Below are 27426 nucleotides of genomic sequence, written 5' to 3' on the forward strand. Positions count from 1 at the left end.
CCTTCTTTCGTCTCGATTGGCGCCTCACACTGTGGTCCCTCCCTCTTTTTTATCTTCACTATATGTACGTATTGAACTAGTTCAAACTACTGACCACATCTGGCAGCCTATCGATCACCAGACTTGACTCTCCTCTTTACCTACTTTTTATTTCCTTCTCCTCTGGCGCCCTGCAAATAATTATATAGACTTCTTGGATTTGGTTCCAAGTAAGTCTTGTGATTAACCCTCTACATCTTTTTCTCTCGTACCTGTTTCATTAGTGTGCAGTGGACAGTCCGTAAAAATAGGCCCGTATCTGTGAAAGAAAATAGACGAGTCCATAGTTTTTTTTAGGCTGGTGGTCAGGGATGAGAAAATTTGTGTTTCAAGTTTGGCGTATAGGGTTCAGGTTATCTAAGCATTCTGTTATGGATTCCGCTACCGCGGACCATAAGTTATAGCAGAATCCATAACGGAATTCTTAGCTAACCCGAACCCTATACGCCAAACCTGAAACTGGTGGCACCTGACATGATTATTTTGTTGGTAATTATCTTACAGCTCACATTAAATGCTGGTAATAAGTTATTAGCAGTATATTGAGCTATAGACAGTTATTATTTATAATCTTCATCATTCATTATAGTTTTCCAATTCCAAAGTAAAAAATGTTGGTTGTCTGTGATTTTGGGGATAAATTGTCTGATTGGTTAGCCTGCAGAGGACCCCCTCTATGAACTCTGCATTATGGTGTATGAAAATGTTTCCTACACACGCCGGTCCTGAAGGGGTTAAACCTTCCGCCCTCAGAATGTACCTGACACAGAGCTGCGCTCCCTCCTGCCACACGTGAGCTGCACATAAATATTGTCCTCGCCCGGCAGCCAATCACAAGTGAACCGCTCCTGGGACAGCCAATCAAGGACGAGCTTCCGAGCTGACACCTGCTTAGCAAGGATGTTGACTGTGGGCGGAGCGGTTAGCTGGCTGACCAATGGAAGAGGAGACGCAGGGCGAGTGACGTCTTCTCCAGCCAATAAGGGGCTAGCCGTATTGTACCTGTCAGTGTGCTGACTGCAGCGCAGGGTATATCGCCTAGAGATGGGTTCCCTCGGTCGGACGGGGCTGCGAGCCCTCATGCTGCTGCTCTCTGTGTGCTCGGCGCGCGCTCTGCTCCCTTCTGAGCAGCGGGATGGCCGCAGTCTGGTGTGGCAGCGCAGTGCGCCACTCGGCTCCCGGGTGCGGAGGAGCGCCGTGCCCGACAAGTCGCCCAGCAGTGATGGGACCTGCCGGCCGCCCATGGCCTTCCAGGACGTCCTCGAAAAGGAAACGCACCTGGTGAGGCTCTTAGAGGCGGAAGTAACACTTGACTAGAGGCTCACCTGGGGTCTGGCTGTACCACCTAGCCAGTAGTCTGTAAGAATAATCACATTCCTAAAAAACACCTGCGATACTTTAATCTAAACACATACCATGCAAATATTCTAGAAAATGTCAGGGTTCTGTATACCATCCGTGTAGTAGCACGCATACGTGACACACCCGACCCGTGTAGAAACAAAGTCCGGCTCCTTCTTAGTTCAGTGCGGACTAGCGGCAGGTTACGTAGGTTCCCTCCGGTTTGTCTCAGTGATGTCACTGAGGAAGAAACATTTGGTGTTTCGAAACGCGTCTGAGAATTTTTCCAGTGTTCCAAAATAGTCGATCTGCAGAGAAGCCGGAGGGAATAAACATTCGTAGCGCGACATCTAATCGAAGCTAATGAAACACAAGTCATTGTTCACATTGAGTCTTCCCGGACTTCAGACCCGTATACTGCCGGCACCAATACGGGAGATTGAATAGAGAAGGTCCAGTGAACCGTAAGTAGAAGACTACAATACCAATGGGGTAAGCAGATTTATTCCATACCGCGTATCTGCTGCACACATCGGGAAGTCATAGAAAACGGTGTGAATACAAGCGAAGTACACCGCAGCCGATTGCCGCGCTGTGTAACATATTCATCATGAAATCTGCCGCTTGTTTATATTGAATGAACTGAGAAGTTGTCGTTTTTAACTGGTTTATCCAATTAACCTACCGCTAGTCCGCACTGAACTAGGAGCAGGACTTTGTTTCTACTCGGGTCGGGTGTGTCACGTATGCTGCTACTACGTCGGGTGTCGGGTGTGTCACGTATGCTGGTATACGGAACCCTGACATTTTATATAAATGGAGCTTAGGCTCCGCACCATTTACAGGGACTTGATTTTAAAACTGGCCATATAAGGTCAGAACGTTCTATTTTATCTAATCCTATTTCTTGCATTGTGTATTTGTATGGTATGTGTTTTGGTTAAAGTATCACAGTTGTTTTTTCTGAATGTGATTTTGTATCTAGGTACGTTCACACTAGCGTTTTTCATTTTCGGCATAGAGTTCCGTCACAGGGGCTCTATACCGGAAGAGAACTGATCAGGCATAACCCCTTGCATTCTGAATGGAGAGCGATCTGTTCAGGATGTCTTCAGTTCAGTCTTTTTGACTGATCAGAACGGAGATAATACCGCATACTGCGGTTTTATCTCCGGCCAAAATTCCAGAACACTTGCCAGATCCTGCATTTTTCTTTTTCCCATTAACATGCATTAATGCTGGATCCGGCCCCAAGTGTTCCAGCAAAACGGATTCGGAATTGCGGTCTGTGCATGCTCAGACTGCCAAAAATGTGAAAAAAATAAATGCTGCATCCGTTTTTCCATATGACACCGGAGAGACGGATCCGGCATTTCAATGCATCTGTTATACAGATCAGGATCCTGATCCATCTGTTTGCATGCGTTTTGACGGATCCGGCAGGCAGTTCTGGCAACAGGTCATGAAGCTTGTCTCTGCAGTGAATGGGGTGTTATGCTGGTAGGAGTTTCTGGGGGGCTTCTACCTGCACCACTGTTCTATGTATGAGTTTATGGGGTGTCCGCCAGGGGCCAGGACATGGGCTGGTCTCATTGTAGGTTTACTTCCTGGTTATGGGGAACAGGTTAACCCTTTACTACCCTAAAGCTCTGCATGGATAAGCGATTACCTGTTTAGTGGTTGTAATACGCCTGCTTACACACAGGGAACCTGACATTGCCGGTTATTAAATTGCTGTTTCCCCCCTTAAAAAAAGTTGTCCTTTGAATTATTTATATTACAAGTGGATGGTGGTGACTGGGTGCAGGCTAGTGTACTACTGCCTGGAGACCTGCATCACAGTACGTACCGTCCTGTAATACACTGACCTGAGGCAAATGGGAAGTCTAGATGTGTGGTTCCTGCTGCAGAAGAGGGATCGTATTCGGAAATCTACAGGAACAGGAGCAGCAGCGCAAACTGCGCATTAGGCCTCTTGCACACTTTTTTTTTTTTTTTCCTTTTAATGGATCCGCAAAAAAAACAAAAACGGAAGGTACTCTGTATGCCTTCATTTCTGTTTTTCCGTTCTGTTCAAAGATGGCACATGTCCTATTATTGTCCGCGTAATGGACAAGGATAGTACTGTTCTATTAGGGGCCAGCTGTTCTGAAAAAAGCGGAATGCACACGGACATCATCCGTATTTCTACATTGTCCACCATGACGGCTCAACCTGGAGATTGACCCTTTGACCTCTGTAGGGGCAGGAACACAGAGTTTAAAAGGCCCCCACCCACTCACCCTCAGTGTTTCCTGTCCCTACGGGGGCACCTCACAGAGAGACCTCTTGTGGGAGGTGAAAAATAGCAGTGTTTGTTATTTTTAAATACCTGTTTGGGATCGCTTATCCCTTCCCTCTGACCTCCGACGGCTCCGTCCTAAGCTGGACAGAGGAGGACTATGGCGTGGATTTCGTTCCCCTTCCAGCGGGGGCCTGAATCTCTCCCCAATGCGCAGGGTCCCCCTTTCCTCTATTGGGAAGCTGACCGCGCACCATTGAACGCGCTGCACGTGGACCCCTGGGTGAAGCCGCAGCGTTGCTCTCTGTCAGGCCGGCAGGAGGTTGAGGGCGCGAAGCTAGGGGCTGGGACACGCACGCACAAAGATGATGTTAGACGCCGCATCAAGCTCTCAAAGGCGGCAGCTTTGAAAAGACACTAGCGTCCCAGTGAGGCTGCTGCTCCAGATGTCGGCCCCTGATAGCCCTGCAGATTAAATGGACCCCACAGATGCCCCCTCAGCTACTCTAACCGTGAGTTCCCCTGTGGGGAGGAAAAATGTGTATCATGTTGTTATGCTCCCTTTTTGCAATAGCTCACTTTTACCTGGTTGCTCCTCTTTTAGGGAATTAAAGAGCCCAGAACGAAGGCCAAAGTCCCTTGATGCGCTACTTGTGGCAAAAGATTGCCGGAAAATTAAAATAAAAAGCTCTGCCAAGCCTGCATTAATGAGCTTGTCAAAGAGGAGCAACCATCCATACTTATGAATGTCAAATCAATGATTCAAAGCGAAATAAAATCCTCGTTAGCCTCTCTCAGATCTGCTCCTCCTATTCCGCCTGCGAAAAAATCTAGAGTGTCCGCTCCATCCTCCTCTGACACAGAGGACATGGACGAAGACGCTTCCACCTCTAGACAGAACGTAGACGCACTGTCGGAGGGAGAAATGGTGGAAGACAGGAAAAAGTATTTATTTTCGTCTGAAGAGATGGCGGAATTATTGGGCACAACCATGGGCATTAAGGAGGTACAAAAACCTCAATCAGTCCAAGACGAGATGTTTGGGGGGCTCAGAGCTAAAAAAAAATCAAAAGTATTCCCAGTAAATGAAAATATAAAGGATATGATCATGGATGAGTGGACGGACCCAGAGAGGAGGCTGGGAGTCCCCAGAGAATTCAAAAATAGATTATTGTTTGATCCAACCGATCTAAAAATATTTAATATTAAATTAATATTTAATACCGAAAATTGACGTCCAGGTAGCGAAGGTGGTCAAGAAGACCACCTTTTGGGGACTCCTCTCAATTACAGGATCCGATGGAGAGGAAGGTGGATTCTCTTCTGAAAAAATCTTGAAGCATCCATGTTGGGTATAAAAACGAACATAGCTGCAACCTCCGTAGCTAGGTCATTGTTCTTTTGGCTTAGCGAACTAGAAAACCATATTAAGAATAAAACTCAGAGAGAAGAAATTCTAAATTCCATTCCTCTCCTTAAGTCAGCTACAGCATTTTTGGCGGATGCCTCAGCTGAGTCCGTAAGGGTTCGACGCCAAGGCTGCTGCTCTCTCAAATTCCGCAAGGAGGGCCCTATGGATGAAATCTTGGGGAGGTGATGGAACATAATTTTGCTTTCGACGCTCTATCGCCTTTTCGTGTTTGGTCCTGTACTGGATTCCATCCTCAAAAGTGGCAGACAGAAAGAAGGGATTCCCTGAGCAAAATAAAAAGAAGCCCTTTCGTCCCTTTAACACGCAATCCAGGTCCTATGGGGGGAAACGGATAGGTGGAGCTACCAAAAAGGAGGAAAGGGCAGAGGGTTCCTTCTCAATCCCCAAAACAAACAGTCTGACAAAGGCTGAATGAAAGGCTTCATGTTGGAGCCGAAACGTCGCTTCACCACTGGGTGAATAAACAGCTTTCTTCTTTTCACCTTACTGGAGTGCTGCTCTGTTTTTCATTGATGTTATCCTGGGACGCTATTCCCACTGGAGCTTGCACCCAATCTCCAATATATTCCAAGGTTGGTGCTGATATATAAATTTTTTTTGTTATATTTTTTTTTTTTTTTGTTCCTCTGATCAGAAAACTAAACAGTGATGCGAATGTGAACCGTCCCGGCCTTAAGGTCCTGCAACACGGCCAGGTTTTTTATATATCAGGTGTGGATGATAAAAGGAGAGAGAGGACAGATGCTACATTACCTGTTTATTTGAATCCTCTCCTGGGTGTGGCTTCAAAAACTGCATAAAAAATCCTGATAGTGTGGCAGATTGGATTGTAGAGGCAGTTGTAAATTCCAGGTCACCCATGGAGATGGTTCTGATCTGCGACTTGCATATCTGGTTTTGCAAGTGTTATGTAACAGGCCTAGTGCCAAACAACCTTCCCTACGGCATCGGCCCCTATGTGACTGTGCTTATGCTTTATTTATTTTTTGCATACGCAGTGAAAAAGAAGCATGGGGGCACCAATAGTGTACACCATCTGGGCTGCTGTTGTGCAATTTTGGGCTGTGCTTTGCCTTTTGTTTATAGTATGTGAACACAAACTCGATGTCTAAACTTTCTGCTGCCTTCTATTTCTAGCTCCAGAAAGAAACCTCCCATTGTATTTGTGAAGTGAGTCAATTGAAACGCCATCTTAATTCATGGGAGTTTTAAAAAAACTACTTGGGTGATTAAAGATTATCTGTCAGCAGATTTGTACCTAAGACACTGGCTGAACTGTTACATGTGAACTTGGCAGCTGAAGGCTTCTCTGTTGGTCCCATGTTCATCTGCTCAGCTCCTCCTGCTCTGTAACATGCTGCTGACAGATTATTTTCATGGTGACAGATTCTCTTTAATGGTATTAAAGGGGTTTGCCCATCTTGGACATTGGGGGCATATTGCTAGGCTATGCCCCCCAATGTATGATAGGCGTAGATCCCACCTCATGGTCCTGCACCTATACTTATAACAGAGCCTGCAAAGTGTTGGAGGGTGCACCTAGAATGCGTGGCCACCCTCCATGACAGCATGTTGCGGTATCTTCTCTGTCGAAAAACCATACAGTGACTGGACTGAAGATATCCTGATGCATACAGAACTGATTGCTCTCCATTCAGAATGCATTAGGATAAAACGGATCCGTTTTTTTCCGGTATTGAGCCCCTAGGACAGAACTCAATACCGAAAAAGTTTAACGCAAGTGTGAAAGTACCCTAACTTGGTAATTGTTCTATTTGATCCTCAGTTACAGGGGTTGTCCCATTTTGGATATTAAGGGCATATTGCTAGGATGTGTCCGCAATGTCTGAGAGGTGCAGATCCCACCTTTTGGACATGCTCCTATACTTAGAAAAGAGCCCACAAAATGCTGGAGGGCGCACCATGCATGCGTGGCTGGCCTCCACTCATTTCTATGGGACTGCTGAAAATAGAGCACTTGTTCAGCTATTTCCGTAAGCCCCATAGAAGTAAATGGATTGGTGGCTGGGCTTGTGCTGTGCACTTCCCATTCATTTCAGTGGGACTTACGAAAATAGCTGAGCGCCAGATAAAAGTCATATAATGGTCAGAATGTTATTTCTCATGTACACACACTGTACTATTGATTTAATGCAGAGTTTGTTGAAGGTTTATCTCTTCTTTAAGCTACTTTCAAAATGTTCCTTATTAAAAATGTCCTACTATTTTGTTGTTGTAGAGTCTGTAATTCTTGTATATAGCTGACTGTATAGTTTCTTCTTACTCTGACAACACCCTTGCTCTCCCCTCACTGTGTTAGAGATACTAGCATTGGGCGATTAATGTACGTGACAGATCAGAGTGTGGAGAGGGATGAAACGTCAAAGTCTTCAGGGAGGGCACCACTTAAGCGGTACTGTATAAAATACTATACTATAGACATTGCAGAAAGCAGACAAAGCAGTCTGCAGGGGAGGTGGTGAATCTCAAAAGTGGGGGTTTATCTATGGAGAAAGAGAAGCGCCAATGGGAGACCCTACAAGTGGAGGAGAACCATAGACTCCTCAGTATCATTTTTTTTTTTTTTTTTTTTTTTGCACAAGGGATACGTGATGTGCTGATACATGAGAGCTAGTCAGGAGAGGGTCTGAAAATAAATTAATGAAGATTGTAGCCAGTAAAGGAATGATATGGATTTCTGCACAAATTGGTCATAATAAAATGTGATCTGATCTTCATCTAAGTCAGAACAATAGACAATCACAGTCTGCTTAAACTAATAACACAGAATTAAATGTTACCATGTTTTTATTGAACACACCATGTAAACATTCACAGTGTAGGTGGAAAAAGTATGTGAACCCTTGGATTTAATAACTGGTTGAATCTCCTTTGGCAGCAATAACGTCAACCAAACATTTCCTGTAGTTGCAGATCAGACGTGCACAATGGTCAGGAGTAATTCTCGACCATTCCTCTTTACAGAACTGTTTCAGTTCAACAATATTCTTGGGATGTCTGGTGTGAATCGCTTTCTTGAGGTCATGCCACATCATCTGTGCTGTGTCTTTTTCTCCACGCATAGTGTTGTGTTTCTTCCAAACAACTCAACTTTGGTTTCATCTGTCCACAGAATATTTTGCCAGTACTGCTGTGGAACATCCAGGTGCTCTTGTGCAAACTGTAAACGTGCAGCAATGTGTGGTGTGTGTGTGTGTGTGTTGTTGTTGGGTTTTTTTTTTTTTTTTTTTTTTTTTTTACAGCAGTGGCTTCCCATGAAATCCATTCTTGTTTAGTGTTTTACGTATCGTAGATTCGCTAACAGGGATGTTAGCATATGCCAGAGACTTTTGTAAGTCTTTAGCTGACACTCTAGGATTCTTCTTCACGTCATCGAGCAGTCTGCGCTGTGCTCTTCCTGGAGATTAGTCTTACTTTTTCCACCTACACTGTAAATGTTTACATGGTGTGTTCATTTAAAAACATGGTAACATTTTATTCTTTGTGTGTTTATTAGTTTAAGCAGACTGTGATTGTTTATTGTTGTGACTTAGATGAAGATCATTTTATGACTAATTTGTGCAGAAATCCATATCATTCCAAAGGGGTCACATACTTTTTCGTGTGTGTGTGTATGTATATATATATATATATAATTTTATTTATTTTTTTCCTTTTGAAAAAGCTGTGCTGTTCAAAAAATCCATATCTGGTGGCTAAACGCTTGTTCAGTCAAAATCCTTCCAAATCCATTAAACATGTGTTTTACCTATGGGGAGAAGTGTTGTAGTTGTAATTGGGGGACAGAGGGAGCCCCCACCCTTTGTCTGTCTACTCAGATGCTGTGGTCACTATTGACCATGGCATCTAAAGAGTTATATGACTGGGATCAGAGTTATCTCTGTTCCTGGTCACTGCAGGCAGGTATTGGTTGTTTAACAAAGCAGGAATCTGCTGCATATAGAACATACTACGCTCCCAAGCCTGCTCCATATACCCTTTTGCAACCTGTGATGTATAGTCAAGTACTCGACTTTAGAATATGTGGTGGCCTCCTCAATCTAAGATATCACAGGCAGTGAACAGTTGCATTTTACCTATATTCAAACCTGCTTAACAAGAATTTTGTACCTGTTTTATATAAGCATAGGCAGGGGCGCATTCCTCAGACCTGTGACTAGAGGTTTGTCTCGAAATGTGGTGTGACCAGAGTCGAATTGTGAAACTTGACTGCAGAGTTATTAATAGAGTTAATCCATAATAAATAAGTTTTATTGTATGTGTGACAACACTGAATTATATTCATGCTTTATTTTATATTCCAGGGCAAGTTTGACCCCAGTGGAGAGCTGTCTTTGGTGTGGGTTGGAGATGGAACAGGTGTAAGTGGTGTTTATTTTTCCGGTGTAGATATATTTTCATCTAGCGTTCCCCAGTTGGACGTGAAATCTAATTTCCCTTTTATTTTGCATGCACACACAATTGTTCAGGTACTATAATTTCATATAAAGCCAATTTAACTTAAGTGATGAAGGAAACAAAAGTAAGAGGAAACAAATGAAAATGAGAGGAGACAACTTTGAAGATGCTGCCCTGGTGAAATTCAAACCTATGGCCCTACTATGCTGTACATGCTGTCATGACATGCGAATTTGAAATACGGAAGACTCCATACATAATAGAATGAAACCAGTGAACAGTAGCTGCTCCTCTCCTTAGTAGTTTTCCTGATGAAACAGAAGGTGTTGCTTACTGGCCAGATTCATCACATTCATCACACATTCTTGTAAAAATGTGGAGAATATATGTAAATAATATTTTTATATATAATATTTTATTTACATTTTTTTGTCCACCAACTTTTGCCACATCATGTTAAGGCTACATGCACACGAATGTTTGTTTCCGTGTCCGTTCAAGTTTATTTATTTTTTGGGGATAGGATGCGGACCCATTCATTTCAATAGGTCCGCAAAAAAATTCGGACAGCACACCGCATGCTGTCCGCATCAGTATGCCCGTTCCGTAGCCCTGCAAAAACATAGAACATGTCCTATTCTTGTCCGTTTTAGGCATTGTTACAATGGATCCGCAAAAAAAAAAAAAAGATGGCATACGGATGTGATTGTGTTTTTTGCAGATCTGCAATTTACGGACTGCAAAACACATACGGTCGTATGCATGTAGCCTAATAGAAATCTTTTTGCCAGCTTGAAGGGTTTTCCGGGACTGAAGTGTTTGATGACATATCCTTAGGTTAAGTTATCAGTATCAGATTGAATCCCTGCAGCCGATCTGCTGTTTGCCGTTTCTCCAGTACCAGAACCACACTGATCAGTGGCCGTGTCTGGTTCCTCCAGGGCTGCTTGTATCCAGGCACAATGGATAGAGTGCTGTAGTTATAGTGAACAGCTGATTGGGGCTGCCAGGAATCGGACCACCGCTGATCTGAGAAAGTTCCGGAGAACACCTTTTAACCTCTTAACGGTCGCATTTAAATTGGAACTTTTTTTTATTGTAGTTTTATTAATATGTTAATATTAAAATGAATATTAATTTTTTTTTTGTGTGGTATAAATAACAACTTTATTCCATGGGTCAGTACAGATATGATTAATGCCAAATTTATATATAAATATATTTTATATATAATATATATATATATATATGTAAAAAACTATCGGCAGCACCACCTATAGAGCAAACAAAAGTGGGTGCAAAGTCCAAGTACGGTAACTGGAGCTTACCCACTAGTAGACAATAAGAAAAATCGGACAGCACTCCAGACGGTTTCTTCAGTAAAACAGGTAGTGTTTAATCACCCATATGGTGGCAGCAAAAAAAGCTACGTTTCGGCTCTACATGAGCCTTTCTCAAGGCTTGAGAAAGGCTCATGTAGAGCCGAAACGGCGCTTTTTTTTTTTTTTGCTGCCACCATATTGGTGATTAAACACTACCTGTTTTACTGAAGAAACCGTCTGGAGTGCTGTCCGATTTTTCTTTGTAATATATTTATAATTTTTTTTAATTTATTTTTTATTAATAAAAAAAATATATATAATATAATTTTTATTTTTCCCTTTCCTCCTGCAGCTGCCCAGCTCCTCCTCTAGAATGTGGAGGGGACTATAGATATTGGCCTGGTCTTCTTTGAAAGTCAGTATTCCAAGCTTTCAAACATATGCAGCATTATCTCCACTACATTGGAAGATATCGCTGTTAGAAATTGGCATGGCAGTGAATGCAGCTTAAATTGAAAGTAAAAGAAGGTTTTACCGCTTTTACACCTGCCTCGATTTCTAACAGGTATAACAGGTAAATCTCCTTATGTGGTGGAGATAATGCTGTTACCAATCCAGAGATATGAACAACTAAAACAAACCCCCTGAAGTGAATGGGGTTGAGCTGCATTACCAACAGCTGCTATCAATCGAATGGCACTGTGCTTGGTGAGCTGCTGTGAGTGCTGCTACCTTCTCAAAGAGTTGATCGGCGGGGATCCTGGGTGTCGGACCCCCACTGTTCAGATACAGTAATAAAGTCTTGGAAAACCCATTTAATTGGTATCTGAAATCCTTAGTTTCTTATGAGGTGGCATTAGAGGAACTGAACACTCACTGTATACTTGTGTCCACTATAGTCTGCTATTTATTTTTAGATAAAAGGCCTTTTTAGGGGAATTGCGTTGGGGCTAGTGCTTTGAACAGATCAGTCAGGTTTATATTTTTTTTCTTTTAATTTTTTCTTTTCTTTGTTTCACTTCATTATTTGAATAGCAAGAACACTTCTTCATGATTGGCACAGCACATACAGACAAACAGCTGAAGACTAGTATGGTGGAAGCCACATTAACCACCTAAGGCCTCTTTCACACGGGCGAGAATTCCGTGTGGGTGCAATGCGTGAGGTGAATGCATTGCACCCGCACTGAATCTGGACCCATTCACTTCAATGGGGCTGTGTACATGAGCGGTGATTTTCACGCATCACTTGTGCGTTGGGTGAAAATAACAGCAAGCTCTATATTGTGCATTTTTTTTCACGCAACGCAGACCCCATTTTTTTTTTTTTTTTTTTTTTTTTTTTTTTACGCATGGTTGCTAGGAGACAATTAGGATGGGGACCCGATCTTTATTTTCCCTTATAACATGGTTATAAGGGAAAATAATAGCATTCTTAATACAGAATGCTTAGGAAAATGTCCATTGAGGGGTTAAAAATAAACAAATTTAACTCACCCCATGCACTTGGTCGCGTAGCGGATCTCCTCTTCTTTCTACTTTCTTCAGGACCTGGCTAAAGGACCTTTGACGTCACTGCGCTCATCACATGGTCAATCACCACAGTGACGTTATCAAAGGTCCTTTAGCAAGGTCCTGAAGAAAGTAGAAAGAGGAGATCCGCTACGCGATCAAGTGGATGGGGTAAGTTAAATTTGTTTATTTTTAACCCCTCAATGGACATTTTTACTAAGCATTCTGTATTAAGAATGCTATTATTTTCCCTTTATAACCATGTTATAAGGGAAAATAATAAAATCTACACAACACTGATCCCAAACCCGAACTTCTGTGAAGAAGTCCGGGTCTGGGTACCAAACATGACTATTTTTCTCATGCGCGTGCAAAACTCATTAAAACGGTTTGCACTCGCGTGGAAAAATCGCACATTTTCCGGCAACGCTCCCTCACACACGACACCCGTGTGAACGAGGCCTAACTATTTTGCCTGAGTCCTGCTCAGGCAGTGGGAAAAGTAGCTAACTGGAGGGAGGGGCTGCTTTAGATGCTGATATCTCCTCAATGGTAGCAGCTAGAAACATGCAACTGGTCTTGTTTGAAAGCCGATATTCCAAAGTCCAAGCAACAGAGTAGAAACTGTTATAAATCGTGAATAATCGCAGGTACTTTCATTTTTAACAGTATTCACAGCATCCTGATTTCTATCAGTGATATCTTCCCTTGTACTGAACATATTGCAGTCATTTTGGTATTTCCTGAAAGCTTTAAAATTGATGAAAAGCCCATATCTCTAGCTGGTCTGGTACCAAACCAGAGATGTGAGCAGCTAAAGCAGCTGCCCACCCCTCCCTGTCAATCTGGAGGAAAATGAGGGAGCAGCTGCAGAGCTGATAGGCTGCAGGAGGAGAGAAAATATTAAAATATATAGAAATGTGGTAATGTCATCACTATACTGACCCACATAATACAATTATTTATACCACACAGTGAACGCCATAAAAAATAAAATCTATAAATAATGCAAAAATTTTTTTTTTTTTTATCTGTTTATCTTTTCCCCCTAAAAATAAAATGTTATATATATATATTTAGTACAGACCAAAAGTTTGGGGACACCAAGGGTTTTCTTTATTTTCATGACTATGAAAATTGTAGATTCACACTGAAGGCATCAAAACTATGAATTAACACATGTGGAATTATATACATAACAAAAAAGTGTGAAACAACTAAAAATATGTAATATTCTAGGTCCTTCAAAGTAGTCACCTTTTGCTTTGATTACTGCTTTGCACACTCTTGGCATTCTCTTGATGAGCTTCAAGAGGTAGTCACCTGAAATGGTCTTCCAACAGTCTTGAAGGAGTTCCTAGAGATGCTTAGCACTTATTGGCCCTTTTGCCTTCACTCTGCGGTCCAGCTCGCCCCAAACCATCTCGATTGGGTTCAGGTCCGGTGACTGTGGAGGCCAGGTCATCTGGCGCAGCACCCCGTCACTCTCCTTTATGGTCAAATAGCCCTTACACAGCCTGGAGGTGTGTTTGGGGTCATTGTCCTGTTGAAAAATAAATGATGGTCCAACTAAACGCAAACCGGATGGAATAGCATGCCACTGCAAGATGCTGTGGTAGCCATGCTGGTTCAGTATGCCTTCAATTTTGAATACATCCCCAACAGTTTCACCAGCAAAGCACCCCCACACCATCACACCTCCTCCTCCTCCATGCTTCACGGTGGGAACCAGGCATGTAGAGTCCATCCGTTCACCCTTTCTGCGTCGCACAAAGACACGGTGGTTGGAACCAAAGATCTCAAATTTGGACTCATCAGACCAAAGCACAGATTTCCACTGGTCTAATGTCCATTCATTGTGTTCTTTAGCCCAAACAAGTCTCTTCTGCTTGTTGCCTGTCCTTAGCAGTGGTTTCCTAGCAGATATTCTACCATGAAGGCCTGATTCACACAGTCTCCTTTTAATAGTTGTTCTGGAGATGTGTTTGCTGCTAGAACTCTGTGTGGCATTGACCTGGTCTCTAATCTGAGCTGCTGTTAACCTGCGATTTCTGAGGCTGGTGACTTGGATGAACTTATCCTCCGCAGCAGAGGTGACTCTTGGTCTTCCTTTCCTCGGGCAGTCCGCAGGTGAGCCAGTTTCTTTGTAGCGCTTGATGGTTTTTGTGACTGCACTTGGGGACACTTTCAAGGTTTCCCTATTTTTTTGGACTGACTGACCTTCATTTCTTAAAGTAATGATTGCCACTCATTTTTCTTTACTTAGCTGCTTTTTTCTTGCCATAATACAAATTCTAACAGTCTATTCAGTAGGACTATTCAGGTGACTTCCTCTTGAAGCTCATCAAGAGAATGCCAAGAGTGTGCAAAGCAGTAATCAAAGCAAAAGGTGGCTACTTTCGAAGGACATAGAATATGACATATTTTCAGTTGTTTCACACTTTTTTGTTATGTATATAATTCCACATGTGTTAATTCATAGTTTTGATGCCTTCAGTGTGAATCTACAATTTTCATAGTCATGAAAATAAAGAAAACTCTTTGAATGAGAAGGTGTGTCCAAACTTTTGGTCTGTACTGTATATATTACACCCCGAAATGGTTCTTAATAAAAACCTACAACTAATCCTGTAAAATAACTTTTTCTTCTAAATATTTTTTTTAAGTTATGACTTCTAGAACACAAAGTGGGGAAATATTATTGGTCCTTAACCCTTAAGGACATATTTAGCAAATCTGAAATGTCACTTTATGTGGTGATAACTTTTAAAACTGTTTTACTTATCCAGGCCATTCTGAGATTTTCTCGTTACATATTGTAGTTCAGGACAGTGGAAAAATTGAGTAAAAAAATTTCATTTTTCTTTATAAAAAAAAAAAACAACTAAATTTACCCCAAATTTTGAAAAATTAGCAAATTTCTATTTCTCTACTTTTATAATAGATAGTAATTCCTACAAAAATAGTTATTGCCTTACATTCCTCATATGTCTACTTCATGTTTGGATCATTTTGTGAATGCCATATTATTATTATTATTTTTTTTTGGGGGGGGGGGGGGGAACGTTTAGAAGGCTTAGAAGTAAATCTTGAAATTTTTCAGAAAATTTGCAAAACCCACTTTTTAAGGACCAGTACAGGTCTGAAGTCACTTTGTAAGGCTTGCATAATAGAAACCACCCAAAAATGACCCAATTTTAGAAACCATACCCCTCAAGGTATTCAAAACTGATTTTGACAAACTTTGTTAATCCTTTAGGTGTTCCACAAGAATTTAATGGAAAATGGAGATTAATGTGTAGTTTACAGAAACGCCCCATGTGTTGTCGTAAACTGCTGTTCGGGCACACAGCAGGGCGCAGAAGGAAAGGAACGCCATATGGTTTTTGGAAGGCAGATTTTGCTGGACTGGTTTTTTGTCCCATTTGAAGCCCCCCTGATGCACCCCTAGAGTAGAAACTCCCAAAAAGTGACCCCATTTTCGAAACTACGGGAAATAAGGTGGCAGTTTTGTTGGTGTTATTTTAGGGTACATATGATTTTTGGTTTCTCTGTATTACACTTTTTGTGAGGCAAGGTAACAAAAACCAGTGCCAAAACAGCTATTTTTATTTTGTTATTTAAAGGGACTCTGTCACCACTTTCTAACCCCCACTTTTAAAACTATAGTTCTGTCCATGGAGCCCCTGTGATTTCAATGGTGTTGTTATATGCGAAATCCGCAGGCTCGTTTTGATAAAAAAAACTTTTATCTAACCTGTCAGTCATGAGGATAAGGTGCCCAGGGCGTTTCTCCTGGTCTGAACATGCCGCCGCCGCCGTTGGTGCCCAGCTCCTCCTCTGCCTTGAATTAGCGCCGCCTGAATGTGAAGAAATACGCCTCCGGCTCTCCCTCAGTCCCCCCTCCTTTTCTAAGATCCCGCGCATGCGCACTTCGCTCAATGAGGCTGAATCGAAAAGTCCGCACGGGCGCATCAGGCACAGGCCTGAAATTTTAGAAAAGGAGGGGGGACTGAGGGAGAGCCGGAGGCGTATTTCTTCACATTCAGGCGGCGCTGAAAGGATCAAAGGAGGAGCTGGGCACCAACGGCGGCGGCATGTTCAGACCGGGAGAAACGCCCTGGGCACCTTATCCTCATGATTGACAGGTTAGATAAAAGTTTTTTTTATCAAAACGAGCCTGCGGATTTCGCATATAACAACACCATTGAAATCACAGGGGCTCCATGGACAGAACTATAGTTTTAAAAGTGGGGGTTAGAAAGTGGTGACAGAGTCCCTTTAAATCATTCATCTGACAGGTTAGATCATGTGGTATTTTTATAGAGCAGGTTGTTATTACACGACAATACCAAATATGACTTTCCTACTTTATTTTTGGTCCCACTCTGGGACTTCAACTTTTGGGGGTCTGATCCCCTTTACAATTCTTCTGTAATACACTTACAGCTTCCTGCCTGTGAGATCCAGGGGGCTTGATCTCACAGGCTGTCACGGATGCAGCCACGATGCCTAAGGAAGGCATCGGGCTGCCACCCGGTCCCCGTCACAGCAGCACAGAGACCCAATGGCTGCTTCCTCCCTGCACGGACATTGCACGTGCCGTGGTCAGCGCTGACCGTGGTACATCAAGGGTTAATGCTCCGGCATCGGTGATTTCATTTGTATGTTCCTCAAACACAACCATCCATTTCAACGAAACTTGATATACAGGTCCTTCTACAAAAATTAGCATATTGTGATAAAGTTCATTATTTTCTGTAATGTACTGATAAACATTAGACTTTCATATATTTTAGATTCATTACACACCAACTGAAGTAGTTCAAGCCTTTTATTGTTTTAATATTGATGATTTTGGCATACAGCTCATGAAAACCCAAAATTCCTATCTCAAAAAATTAGCATATCATGAAAAGGTTCTCTAAACGAGCTATTAACCTAATCATCTGAATCAACTAATTAACTCTAAACACCTGCAAAAGATTCCTGAGGCTTTTAAAAACTCCCAGCCTGGTTCATTACTCAAAACCGCAATCATGGGTAAGACTGCCGACCTGACTGCTGTCCAGAAGGCCATCATTGACACCCTCAAGCAAGAGGGTAAGACACAGAAAGAAATTTCTGAAAGAATAGGCTGTTCCCAGAGTGCTGTATCAAGGCACCTCAGTGGGAAGTCTGTGGCAAGGAAAAAGTGTGGCAGAAAACGCTGCACAACGAGAAGAGGTGACCGGACCTTGAGGAAGATTGTGGAGAAGGACCGATTCCAGACCTTGGGGGACCTGCGGAAGCAGTGGACTGAGTCTGGAGTAGAAACATCCAGAGCCACCGTGTACAGGCGTGTGCAGGAAATGGGCTACAGGTGCCGCATTCCCCCTGTCAAGCCACTTTTGAACCAGAAACAGCGGCAGAAGTGCCTGACCTGGGCTACAGAGAAGCAGCACTGGACTGTTGCATGTCATTCGGAAATCAAGGTGCCAGAGTCTGGAGGAAGACTGGGGAGAGGGAAATGCCAAAATGCCTGAAGTCCAGTGTCAAGTCCCCACAGTCAGTGATGGTCTGGGGTGCCATGTCAGCTGCTGGTGTTGGTCCACTGTGTTTTATCAAGGGCAGGGTCAATGCAGCTAGCTATCAGGAGATTTTGGAGCACTTCATGCTTCCATCTGCTGAAAAGCTTTATGGAGATGAAGATTTCATTTTTCAGCACGACCTGGCACCTGCTCACAGTGCCAAAACCACATTACAGAAAATAATGAACTTTATCACAATATGCTAATTTTTTTAGAAGGACCTGTACACATCCCTTGCTACCTGGAAAGAAATCTTATGGGGGTCTCGGCTCTGTAGGACGTACTGTTCCTGAGATATTACCAAAAAAAATTACCTGCGTTAGCCAATGCCGGCCTGCCAGCCTTTCACTTAAATCGTAACTGCCATACACACGTCACATGTCCCTTATCAGCCAATAGAAGCTGGCAGGTCCTACTCCAGGTTGCCATAACAACTGATCACAGGTTTTAGCAGTTCGCAGGTCCCGAAATTTTCAGTCATATGACGTATGACGACACGACTACACTGCTACATGCATGGGGGGCAGTGGCCACTGTTAAAGGGGCGGGCACCATGGAGGTCACTGTTAAAGTAGCAGCCACTGTGAAAGTAACTGTTAAAGGGGCGGTCACCGAAGTCACCTTTAAAGGGGCGGCCAGTGTGAAAGTCACTGTTATTTAATATAAAATTGCAAATAATACCTGAGCAATGTCGGGTCATCTGCTAGTACATAAATAAAATGGCAATGTCGGGTCATCTGCTAGTACATAAATAAAATGGCACAGACACTGCTGATCTGTGACTCATGCAGTAGCCTGGAACATCTAGCCAATCGGAATGGGCAATTCTCTAGTAAAACTGGTTATGCTGAAGTGCAGTTGACTGGTAGCGCTTTTCTGCACTTCCCCTCTACTTTACCTGTGCTGCACCATTAGTCACCATCTGAGGCTGGCTCCATTTTTCTGGTACACTAGGGGATATTTACCAAGACTTGCGTTTCCACACGTCTGTTTTCATTCCCTGTGCACTGGAGTAAGATGAGCCTAATTTGTTAGATGCAGCTGCTTCTTAATAAATTAGGCGCATCTCTGGCACTCAGTATGCTAGAATCGCAAATCTACACCAGTCTGGTGCTAGCGTGGACTTGAGCTATAACTTAAGCTAGTTTCTGGAGTAAGGCTACTTTTACATTTGTGTTTTGCTGTACGTTTTTGAGATGGGTCACAGGATCTCAAAACTGCAGCAAAACGCTTCGGTTTTCTCCCCATTAATTTTCAGTGGGGACAAAACTGAATGAACTTGAACAGGGTGCATCAGAATGTATTCTTTTCCATTTCATTGCGTTCCCATGCCGCACATAAAAGCGCTGCAAGCAGCATTTTTGTGTATGGCATGGGATACTGAGCGAGACAGATCTGGCGTGAAACACAATGTAAGTCAATGGTGCCGGATCTATTTATTTTTTTTGGACGCAAAAAAACAAATCCGGCGCCCATTGACTTGGTGGTTGTGGTGTCAGATCCGTCTTGTTCATTTTAGAGATGATACCACCGTATCCTTTGTGAACTGATGGATTTTTGCTGATCTCCTGCCGGTTCCAGCAAGAACACAGATGTGAAAGTAGCCCAAGTTAGTCTTGTCGCCATTTGCACCTAGACCTCTGCCGCTTTCACAAACTGACATGGCAAGCGCTGCTCTCAGCGCGTGCCTTGTTCTTCTCCACAGCACAGGGGAGAAAGAGGCAGTCGTCCCCCCCCCCCCCCCCCCGTACTACTGCTGCTGCCGCCAATGGGCTGATAGCAGGGAGGAGGAGGGGAGGGGCTATGGCCACTGCGCCACCAATGAATATTGTTTATGCGATGACCATTTATTACAAAAAAAAAAGTAAACTAAGTATGCTGACATGGAGAGCGGTGCTCAGGGATCTCCCTGCCCTTACTATTATCCCTGTGCGCCGCTCCGTTCTCGTGGTATAGGCTCCGATATCTTCAGATTTTTGGCTCAACCGGGAGGAGCCTGCTCTTGTTCTCCTGGGCGTCTCCTTCTCCTAGGCTGGAGTGCTGGCCAATCGCAGCACTCGGCTCATAGCCTGGGTGCTGCGATTGGCCAACACTCCAGCCTGGGAGAAGGAGACGCCCAGGAGAACAAGAGCAGGTTCCTCCCGGTTGAGTGGAAAATCTGAAGATATTGGAGCCTATACTGGCAGAACGGAGCGGCGCCCAGGGATAATAGCAAGTGCAGGGAGATCCCTGGGTTCCGCTCTCCATGTCAGCATACTTGGTTTTGATTTTTTATTGTAATGAAAGGTCCTCTTTAATACAAACGCAGGCTGCGGGTGCCGGACTGCGCGCTGCGATCCGCCACTATTAACCCGTCAGGTTCCGCACCTGAGGGGTTAATAGCGGCGGATCGCAGCGTGCTGTCATAGAGGCTGGGTGCCGGGTATGGGATGTGTCTGGCAGCCTGCGTTTGTATTAAGCATAAACGATTCATTGGTGCCCCCCCAACCCCAGTATTTCAAAGTAAAATCATTGGTGGTGCAGTGCGCCCCTAACCCCCCATCCCCCAAGTATTATCACTGGTGGCAGTGGCAGCTTCCGATCGGAGCCCCAGCAGTGTAATCCTGGGGCTCCGATCGGTTACCATGGCAGCCAGGACGCTATTGAAGTCCTGGCTGCCATAGTCGGCTCCATGCTGCTGTGTGTATATTTGGGCTTCAGAACCAGTTGGGCTACTTCACATCTGCTCTTTCCCTTTCATAGAAACATAGAATGTTTAAATCCCCTTAATGACCAGTCCACTTTTTACAATTCTGCACTACACTACTTTCACGGCTTATTGCTCGGTCATGCAACTTACCACCCAAATTAATTTTACCTCCTTTTCTTCTCACTAATAGAGCTTTCATTTGGTGGTATTTCATTGCTGCTGACTTTTTTAAATTTTTTTGTTATTAATTGAAATTTTTGCAAAAAAATAAAAATTTTCACTTTCTGTTGTAAAATTTTTCAAATAAAACTACATTTCTATATAAAATTTTCTCTAAATTTATTGTTCTACATGTCTTTGATAAAAAAAAATTGCAATAAGTGTATATTGTGCAAAAGTTATAGCGTTTACAAACTATGCGGAAATTCACATTTTTGTACCATTTTCAAGCAGCTCTGACTTTCTGAGCACCTGTCATGTTTCCTGAGGTTCTACAATGCCCAGACAGTAGAAACACCCCACAAATGACCCCATTTCGGAAAGTAGACACCCTAAGGTATTCGCTGATGGGCATAGTGAGTTCATAGAAGTTTTTATTTTTTTGTCACAAGTTAGCGGAAAATGATGATTTTATTTTAATTATTATTTTTTTCTTACAAAGTCTCATATTCCACTAACTTGCGACAAAAAATAAAAAATTCTAGGAACTCGCCATGCCCCTCACGGAATACCTTGGGGTGTCTTCTTTCCAAAATGGGGTCACTTGTGGGGTAGTTATACTGCCCTGGCAATTTAGGGGCCCAAATGTGTGAGAAGAACTTTGCAATCAAAATGTGTAAAAAAAATGGCCTGCGAAATCCGAAAGGTGCACTTTGGAATATGTGCCCCTTTGCCCACCTTGGCTGCAAAAAAGTGTCACACATCTGGTATCGCCGTACTCAGGAGAAGTTGGGGAATGTGTTTTGGGGTGTCATTTTACATATACCCATGCTGGGTGAGAGAAATATCTTGGCAAAAGACAACTTTTCCCAAAAATTTTTATACAAAGTTGGCATTTGACCAAGATATTTTTCTCACCCAGCATGGGTATATGTAAAATGACACCCCAAAACACATTCCCCAACTCCTCCTGAGTACGGCGATACCAGATGTGTGACACTTTTTTGCAGCCAAGGTGGGCAAAGGGGCACATATTCCAAAGTGCACCTTTCGGATTTCGCAGGCCATTTTTTACACATTTTGATTGCAAAGTTCTTCTCACACATTTGGGCCCCTAAATTGCCAGGGCAGTATAACTACGCCACAAGTGACCCCATTTTGGAAAGAAGACACCCCAAGGTATTCCGTGAGGAGCATGGCGAGTTCCTAGGATTTTTTATTTTTTGTCGCAAGTTAGTGGAATATAAGACTTTGTAAGGAAAAAAGAAAAAAAAAGAAAAATCATCATTTTCCACTAACTTGTGACAAAAAATAAAAAATTCGAGGAACTCTCCGTGCCTTTCACGGAATACCTTGGGGTGTCTTCTTTCCAAAATGGGGTCACTTGTGGCGTAGTTATACTGCCCTGGCAATTTAGGGGCCCAAATGTGTGAGAAGTACCTTGCAATCAAAATCTGTAAAAAATGGCCTGTGAAATCCGAAAGGTGCACTTTGGAATATGTGCCCCTTTGCCCACCTAGGCTGCAAAAAAGTGTCACACATCTGGTATCGCCGTACTCAGGAGAAGTTGGGGAATGTGTTTTGGGGTGTCATTTTACATATACCCATGCTGGGTGAGAGAAATATCTTGGCAAAAGACAACTTTTCCAATTTTTTTTATACAAAGTTGGCATTTGACCAAGATATTTATCTCACCCAGCATGGGTATATGTAAAATGACACCCCAAAACACATTGCCCAACTTCTCCTGAGTACGGCGATACCAGATGTGTGACACTTTTTTTGCAGCCTAGATGTGCAAAGGGGCCCAAATTCCTTTTAGGAGGGCATTTTTAGACATTTGGATACCAGACTTCTTCTCACGCTTTAGGGCCCCTAAAAAGCCAGGGCAGTATAAAATACCCCACATGTGACCCCACTTTGGAAAGAAGACACCCCAAGGTATTCAATGAGGGGCATGGCGAGTTCATAGAAATATTTTTTTTTTTGCATAAGTTAGCGGAAATTGATTATTTTTATTTTTTTCTCACAAAGTCTCACTTTCCGCTAACTTAGGACAAAAATTTCAATCTTTCATGGACTCAATATGCCCCTCACGGAATACCTTGGGGTGTCTTCTTTCCGAAATGGGGTCACATGTGGGGTATTTATACTGCCCTGGCTTTTTAGGGGCCCTAAAGCGTGAGAAGAAGTCTGGAATATAAATGTCTAAAAATGTTTACGCCTTTGGATTCCGTGAGGGGTATGGTGAGTTCATGTGAGATTTTATTTTTTGACACAAGTTAGGGGAATATGAGACTTTGTAAGAAAAAACAAACAAAAAAATATATATATTTCCGCTAACTTGGGCCAAAAAAATGTCTGAATGGAGCCTTACAGGGGGGGGTGATCAATGACAGGGGGGTGATCACCCATATAGACTCCCTGATCACCCCCCTGTCATTGATCACCCCCCTGGTAAGGCTCCATTCAGACGTCCGTATGATTTTTACGGATCCATGGATACATGGATCGGATCCGCAAAACACATGCGGACGTCTGAATGGAGCCTTACAGGGGGGTGATCAATGACAGGGGGTGATCAGGGTGATCACCCCCCTGTCATTGATCACCCCCCCCTGTAAGGTTCCATTCAGACGTCCGTATGATTTTTACGGATCCATGGATACATGGATCGGATCCGCAAAACACATGCGGACGTCTGAATGGAGCCTTACAGGGGGGTGATCAATGACAGGGGGTGATCAGGGAGTGTATATGGGTGATCACCCGCCTGTCATTGATCACCCCCCTGTAAGGCTCCATTCAGACGTGTGCATGTGTTTTGCGGATCCGATCCATGTATCCGTAAAAATCATACGGACGTCTGAATGGAGCCTTACAGGGGGGGTGATCAATGACAGGGGGGTGATCACCCTGATCACCCCCTGTCATTGATCACCCCCCTGTAAGGCTCCATTCAGACGTCCGTATGATTTTTACGGATACATGGATCGGATCCGCAAAACACATGCGGACGTCTGAATGGAGCCTTACAGGGGGGTGATCAATGACAGGGGGTGATCAGGGAGTGTATATGGGTGATCACCCCCCCTGTAAGGCTCCATTCAGACGTCCGTATGTTTTTTATGGATACATGGATCGGATCCGCAAAACACATGCGGACGTCTGAATGGAGCCTTACAGGGGGGTGATCAATGACAGGGGGTGATCAGGGAGTGTATATGGGTGATCACCCGCCTGTCATTGATCACCCCCCTGTAAGGCTCCATTCAGACGTGTGCATGTGTTTTGCGGATCCGATCCATGTATCCGTGGATCAGTAAAAATCATACGGACGTCTGAACGGAGCCTGACAGGGGGGGTGATCAATGACAGGGGGGTGATCAATGACAGGGGGGTGATCAATGACAGGGGGGTGATCAGGGAGTTTATATGGGGTGATCATGGGTGATCATGGGTTCATAAGGGGTTAATAAGTGACGGGGGGGGGGGAGTAGTGTGGTGTTTGGTGCGACTTTACTGACCTACCTGTGTCCTCTGGTGGTCGATCCTAACAAAAGGGACCACCAGAGGACCAGGTAGCAGGTATATTAGACGCTGTTATCAAAACAGCGTCTAATATACCTGTTACGGGTTAAAAAAAATCAGATCTCCAGCCTGCCAGCGAGCGATCGCCGCTGTCAGGCTGGAGATCCACTCGCTTACCTTCCGTTCCTGTGAGCGCGCGCGCCTGCGTGCGCGCGTTCACAGGAAATCCCGGCCCTCGCGAGATGACTCGTATATGCGTCGTTGTGCGCAGGGCTGCCGCCTCCGGACCGCACATCTGCTTTAGGCGGTCCGGAGGAGGTTAATAAGTGACGGGGGGTGTAGTGTAGTGGTGTTTGGTGCTACTTACAGAGCTGCCTGTGTCCTCTGGTGGTCGATCCAAGCAAAAGGGACCACCAGAGGACCAGGTAGCAGGTATATTAGATGCTGTTATCAAAACAGCGTCTAATATACCTTTTTGGGGTTAAAAAAATCGCATCTACAGCCTGCCAGCGAATGATCGCCGCTGGCAGGCTGTAGATCCACTCGTTTACCTCCGGTTCCTGTGTGCGCGCGTTCACTGGAAATCTCGCCTCTCGCGAGATGACGCTCCGGCGCGTCCAGGAGGAATAACAGGGCCGCCGCCAGGACGCAATCCTGCATTAGGCGGTCCTGGGGTGGTTAAACTCTTTCAATGTATTTGCAGCTACCACTTCTGCAGGAAGGCTATTCCATGCATCCACTACTCTCTCAGTAAACTAATACTTCCTGATATTACTTTTAAACCTTTTGCCCTCTAAGGCCTCTTTCACACTTGCGTTGTCCGGATCCGGGGTGTACTTCACTTGCCGGAATTACACGCCGGATCCGGAAAAATGCAAGTGTACTGAAAGCATTTGAAGATGGATCCGTCTTCTAAATGCTTTCAGTGTTACTATGGCACCCAGGACGCTATTAAAGTCCTGGTTGCCATAGTAGGAGCGGGGAGCGGTATACTTAGAGTCCGCGCGGCTCCCGGGGCGCTCCAGAGTGACGTCAGAGCGCCCCATGTGCATGGATGACGTGCCATGCGATCACGTCATCCATCCGCGTGGGGCGCCCTGACGTCACTCTGAAGCGCCCCGGGAGCCGCACGGACGGTAAGTATGCTGCTCCCCAGCTCCCCACTACACTTTACCATGGCTGCCAGGACTTTAGCGTCCCGGCAGCCATGGTAACCATTCAGAAAAAGCTAAACGTCGGATCCGGCAATGCGCCGAAACGACGTTTAGCTTAAGGCTGGATCCGGATCAATGCCTTTCAATGGGCATTAATTCCGGATCCGGCCTTGCGGCAAGTCTTCAGGATTTTTGGCCGGAGCAAAAAGCGCAGCATGCTGCAGTATTTTCTCCGGCCAAAAAACGTTCCGTTCCGGAACTGAAGACATCCTGATGCATCCTGAACGGATTTCACTCCATTCAGAATGCATTAGGATAAAGCTGATCAGGATTCTTACGGCATAGAGCCCCGACGACGGAACTCTATGCCGGAAGACAATAACGCAGGTGTGAAAGAGCCCTAATTTAAAACTATGTCATCTTGTAGCAGTTTTTCTTCTTTTAAATATTCTCTCCTCTTTTACCGTGTTGATTCCCTTTATGTATTTTAACGTTTCTATCATATCCCCTCTGTCTCGTCTTTCTTCCAAGCTATACATGTTAAGGTCCTTTAATCTTTCCTGGTAAGTTTTATCCTGCAATCCATGTACTAGTTTAGTAGCTCTTCTCTGAACTCTCTCCAAAGTATCAATGTACTTCTGGATATATAGTCTCCAATACTGCGCACATTACTCCAAATAAGGTCTCACCAGTGCTCTGTAGAGCGGCATGAGCACCTCCCTCTTTCTACTGGTAATGCCTCTCCCTATACACCCAAGCATTCTGCTAGCATTTCCTGCTGCTCTATGACATTGTCTGCCTACCTTTTAAGTCTTCTGAAATAATGATCCCTATCCTCAGATACTGAGGTTAGGACTGTATCAATGATTTTATATTCTGCTCTTGGATTTTTACGCCCCAGGTGCATTATCTTGCACTTATCAAAATTAAATTTTAGTTGCCAGATTTTTGACCATTCCTCTAGTTTACCTAAATCCTTTTCCATTTGGTGTATCTTTTCAGGAACATCAACCCTGTTACAAACCTTTATCAGCAAAAAGACACGCCTTACCATCGATACCTTCTGCAATTTTGCTGATAAAGATATTAAACAATATGGGTCCCAGAACAGATCCCTGAGGTACCCCACTGGTAACAAGACCATGGTCTGAATATACTCCATTGACTACAACTCTGTCTGTCCCTCAGCCACTGCCTAATCCATTGAACAATATGGGAGTCCAGGCTCAAAGACTGCAATTTATTGATAAGCCTTCTATGTGGGACAGTATCAAAAGCCTTACTAAAGTCTAGATAAGCGATGTCTACTGCTCCTCGGCCATCTATTATTTTAGTAACCCAATCAAAAAAAATATATAACATTAGTTTGACATGATCCCCCTGAAGTAAACCATGCTGTTTTTTAATCTTCCAATCCATGGGATTTTAGATGTGCCGCAATCCTTAAGTATGGTTTCCATTAATTTCCCCACTATTGATGTCAGGCTTACTGGCCTATAGTTGCCCGATTCCTCCCTACTACCTTTCTTGTGAATGGGCACAACATTTGCCAATTTCCAATCTTTTGGGACGACTCCTGTTACCAGTGATGAGTAAATAAATCTGTTAATGGTTTTGCTAGTTCACCACTAAGCTCTTTTAATAGCTTTGGGTGTATCCCATCAGGCCCCTGTGACTTATTTGTATACATTTTAGACAGCTGACTTAGAACCTCTTCCTGTGTAAAGACACATGCATCAAAAGATTCATTAGTCTTCCTCCCTAACTGAGGTCCTTTTCCTTCATTTTCCTTTTTCTAAAAACTGAACAGAAGTATTCATTGAGGCAGTCAGCTAGTTCTTTATTTTCTTCCATATATTTTCCTTCCTTTTTGTTTTTAATTTAATTCCTTGTTTTAGTTTCCTTTTTTTAATTTATGTATCTGAAGAATGTCTTATCAATTTTTTTCACTTCTGCCTGTGCTTTAGAAGCTCTTAT

The 27426-nt window shown here is 43.7% G+C and overlaps 1 protein-coding gene across 1 annotated transcript in view; it reads left to right on the forward strand.

Moving 5' to 3' along the window:
• The first annotated feature begins 1036 nt into the window (after positions 1–1036).
• The window catches only part of SORT1 (sortilin 1), a 114341-nt gene continuing 87951 nt past the window's right edge, over positions 1037–27426 (forward strand). The window contains exons 1-2 of the mRNA XM_044288323.1: positions 1037–1320; positions 9419–9475. Coding sequence (XP_044144258.1) covers positions 1084–1320; positions 9419–9475 — 294 coding nt within the window. The 5' untranslated portion in view covers positions 1037–1083. The remainder of the gene's footprint in view (positions 1321–9418; positions 9476–27426) is intronic.

The sequence above is a fragment of the Bufo gargarizans genome, chromosome 3, assembly GCF_014858855.1.
Source record: "Bufo gargarizans isolate SCDJY-AF-19 chromosome 3, ASM1485885v1, whole genome shotgun sequence".
NCBI classification, from domain to species: Eukaryota; Metazoa; Chordata; class Amphibia; order Anura; family Bufonidae; genus Bufo; species Bufo gargarizans.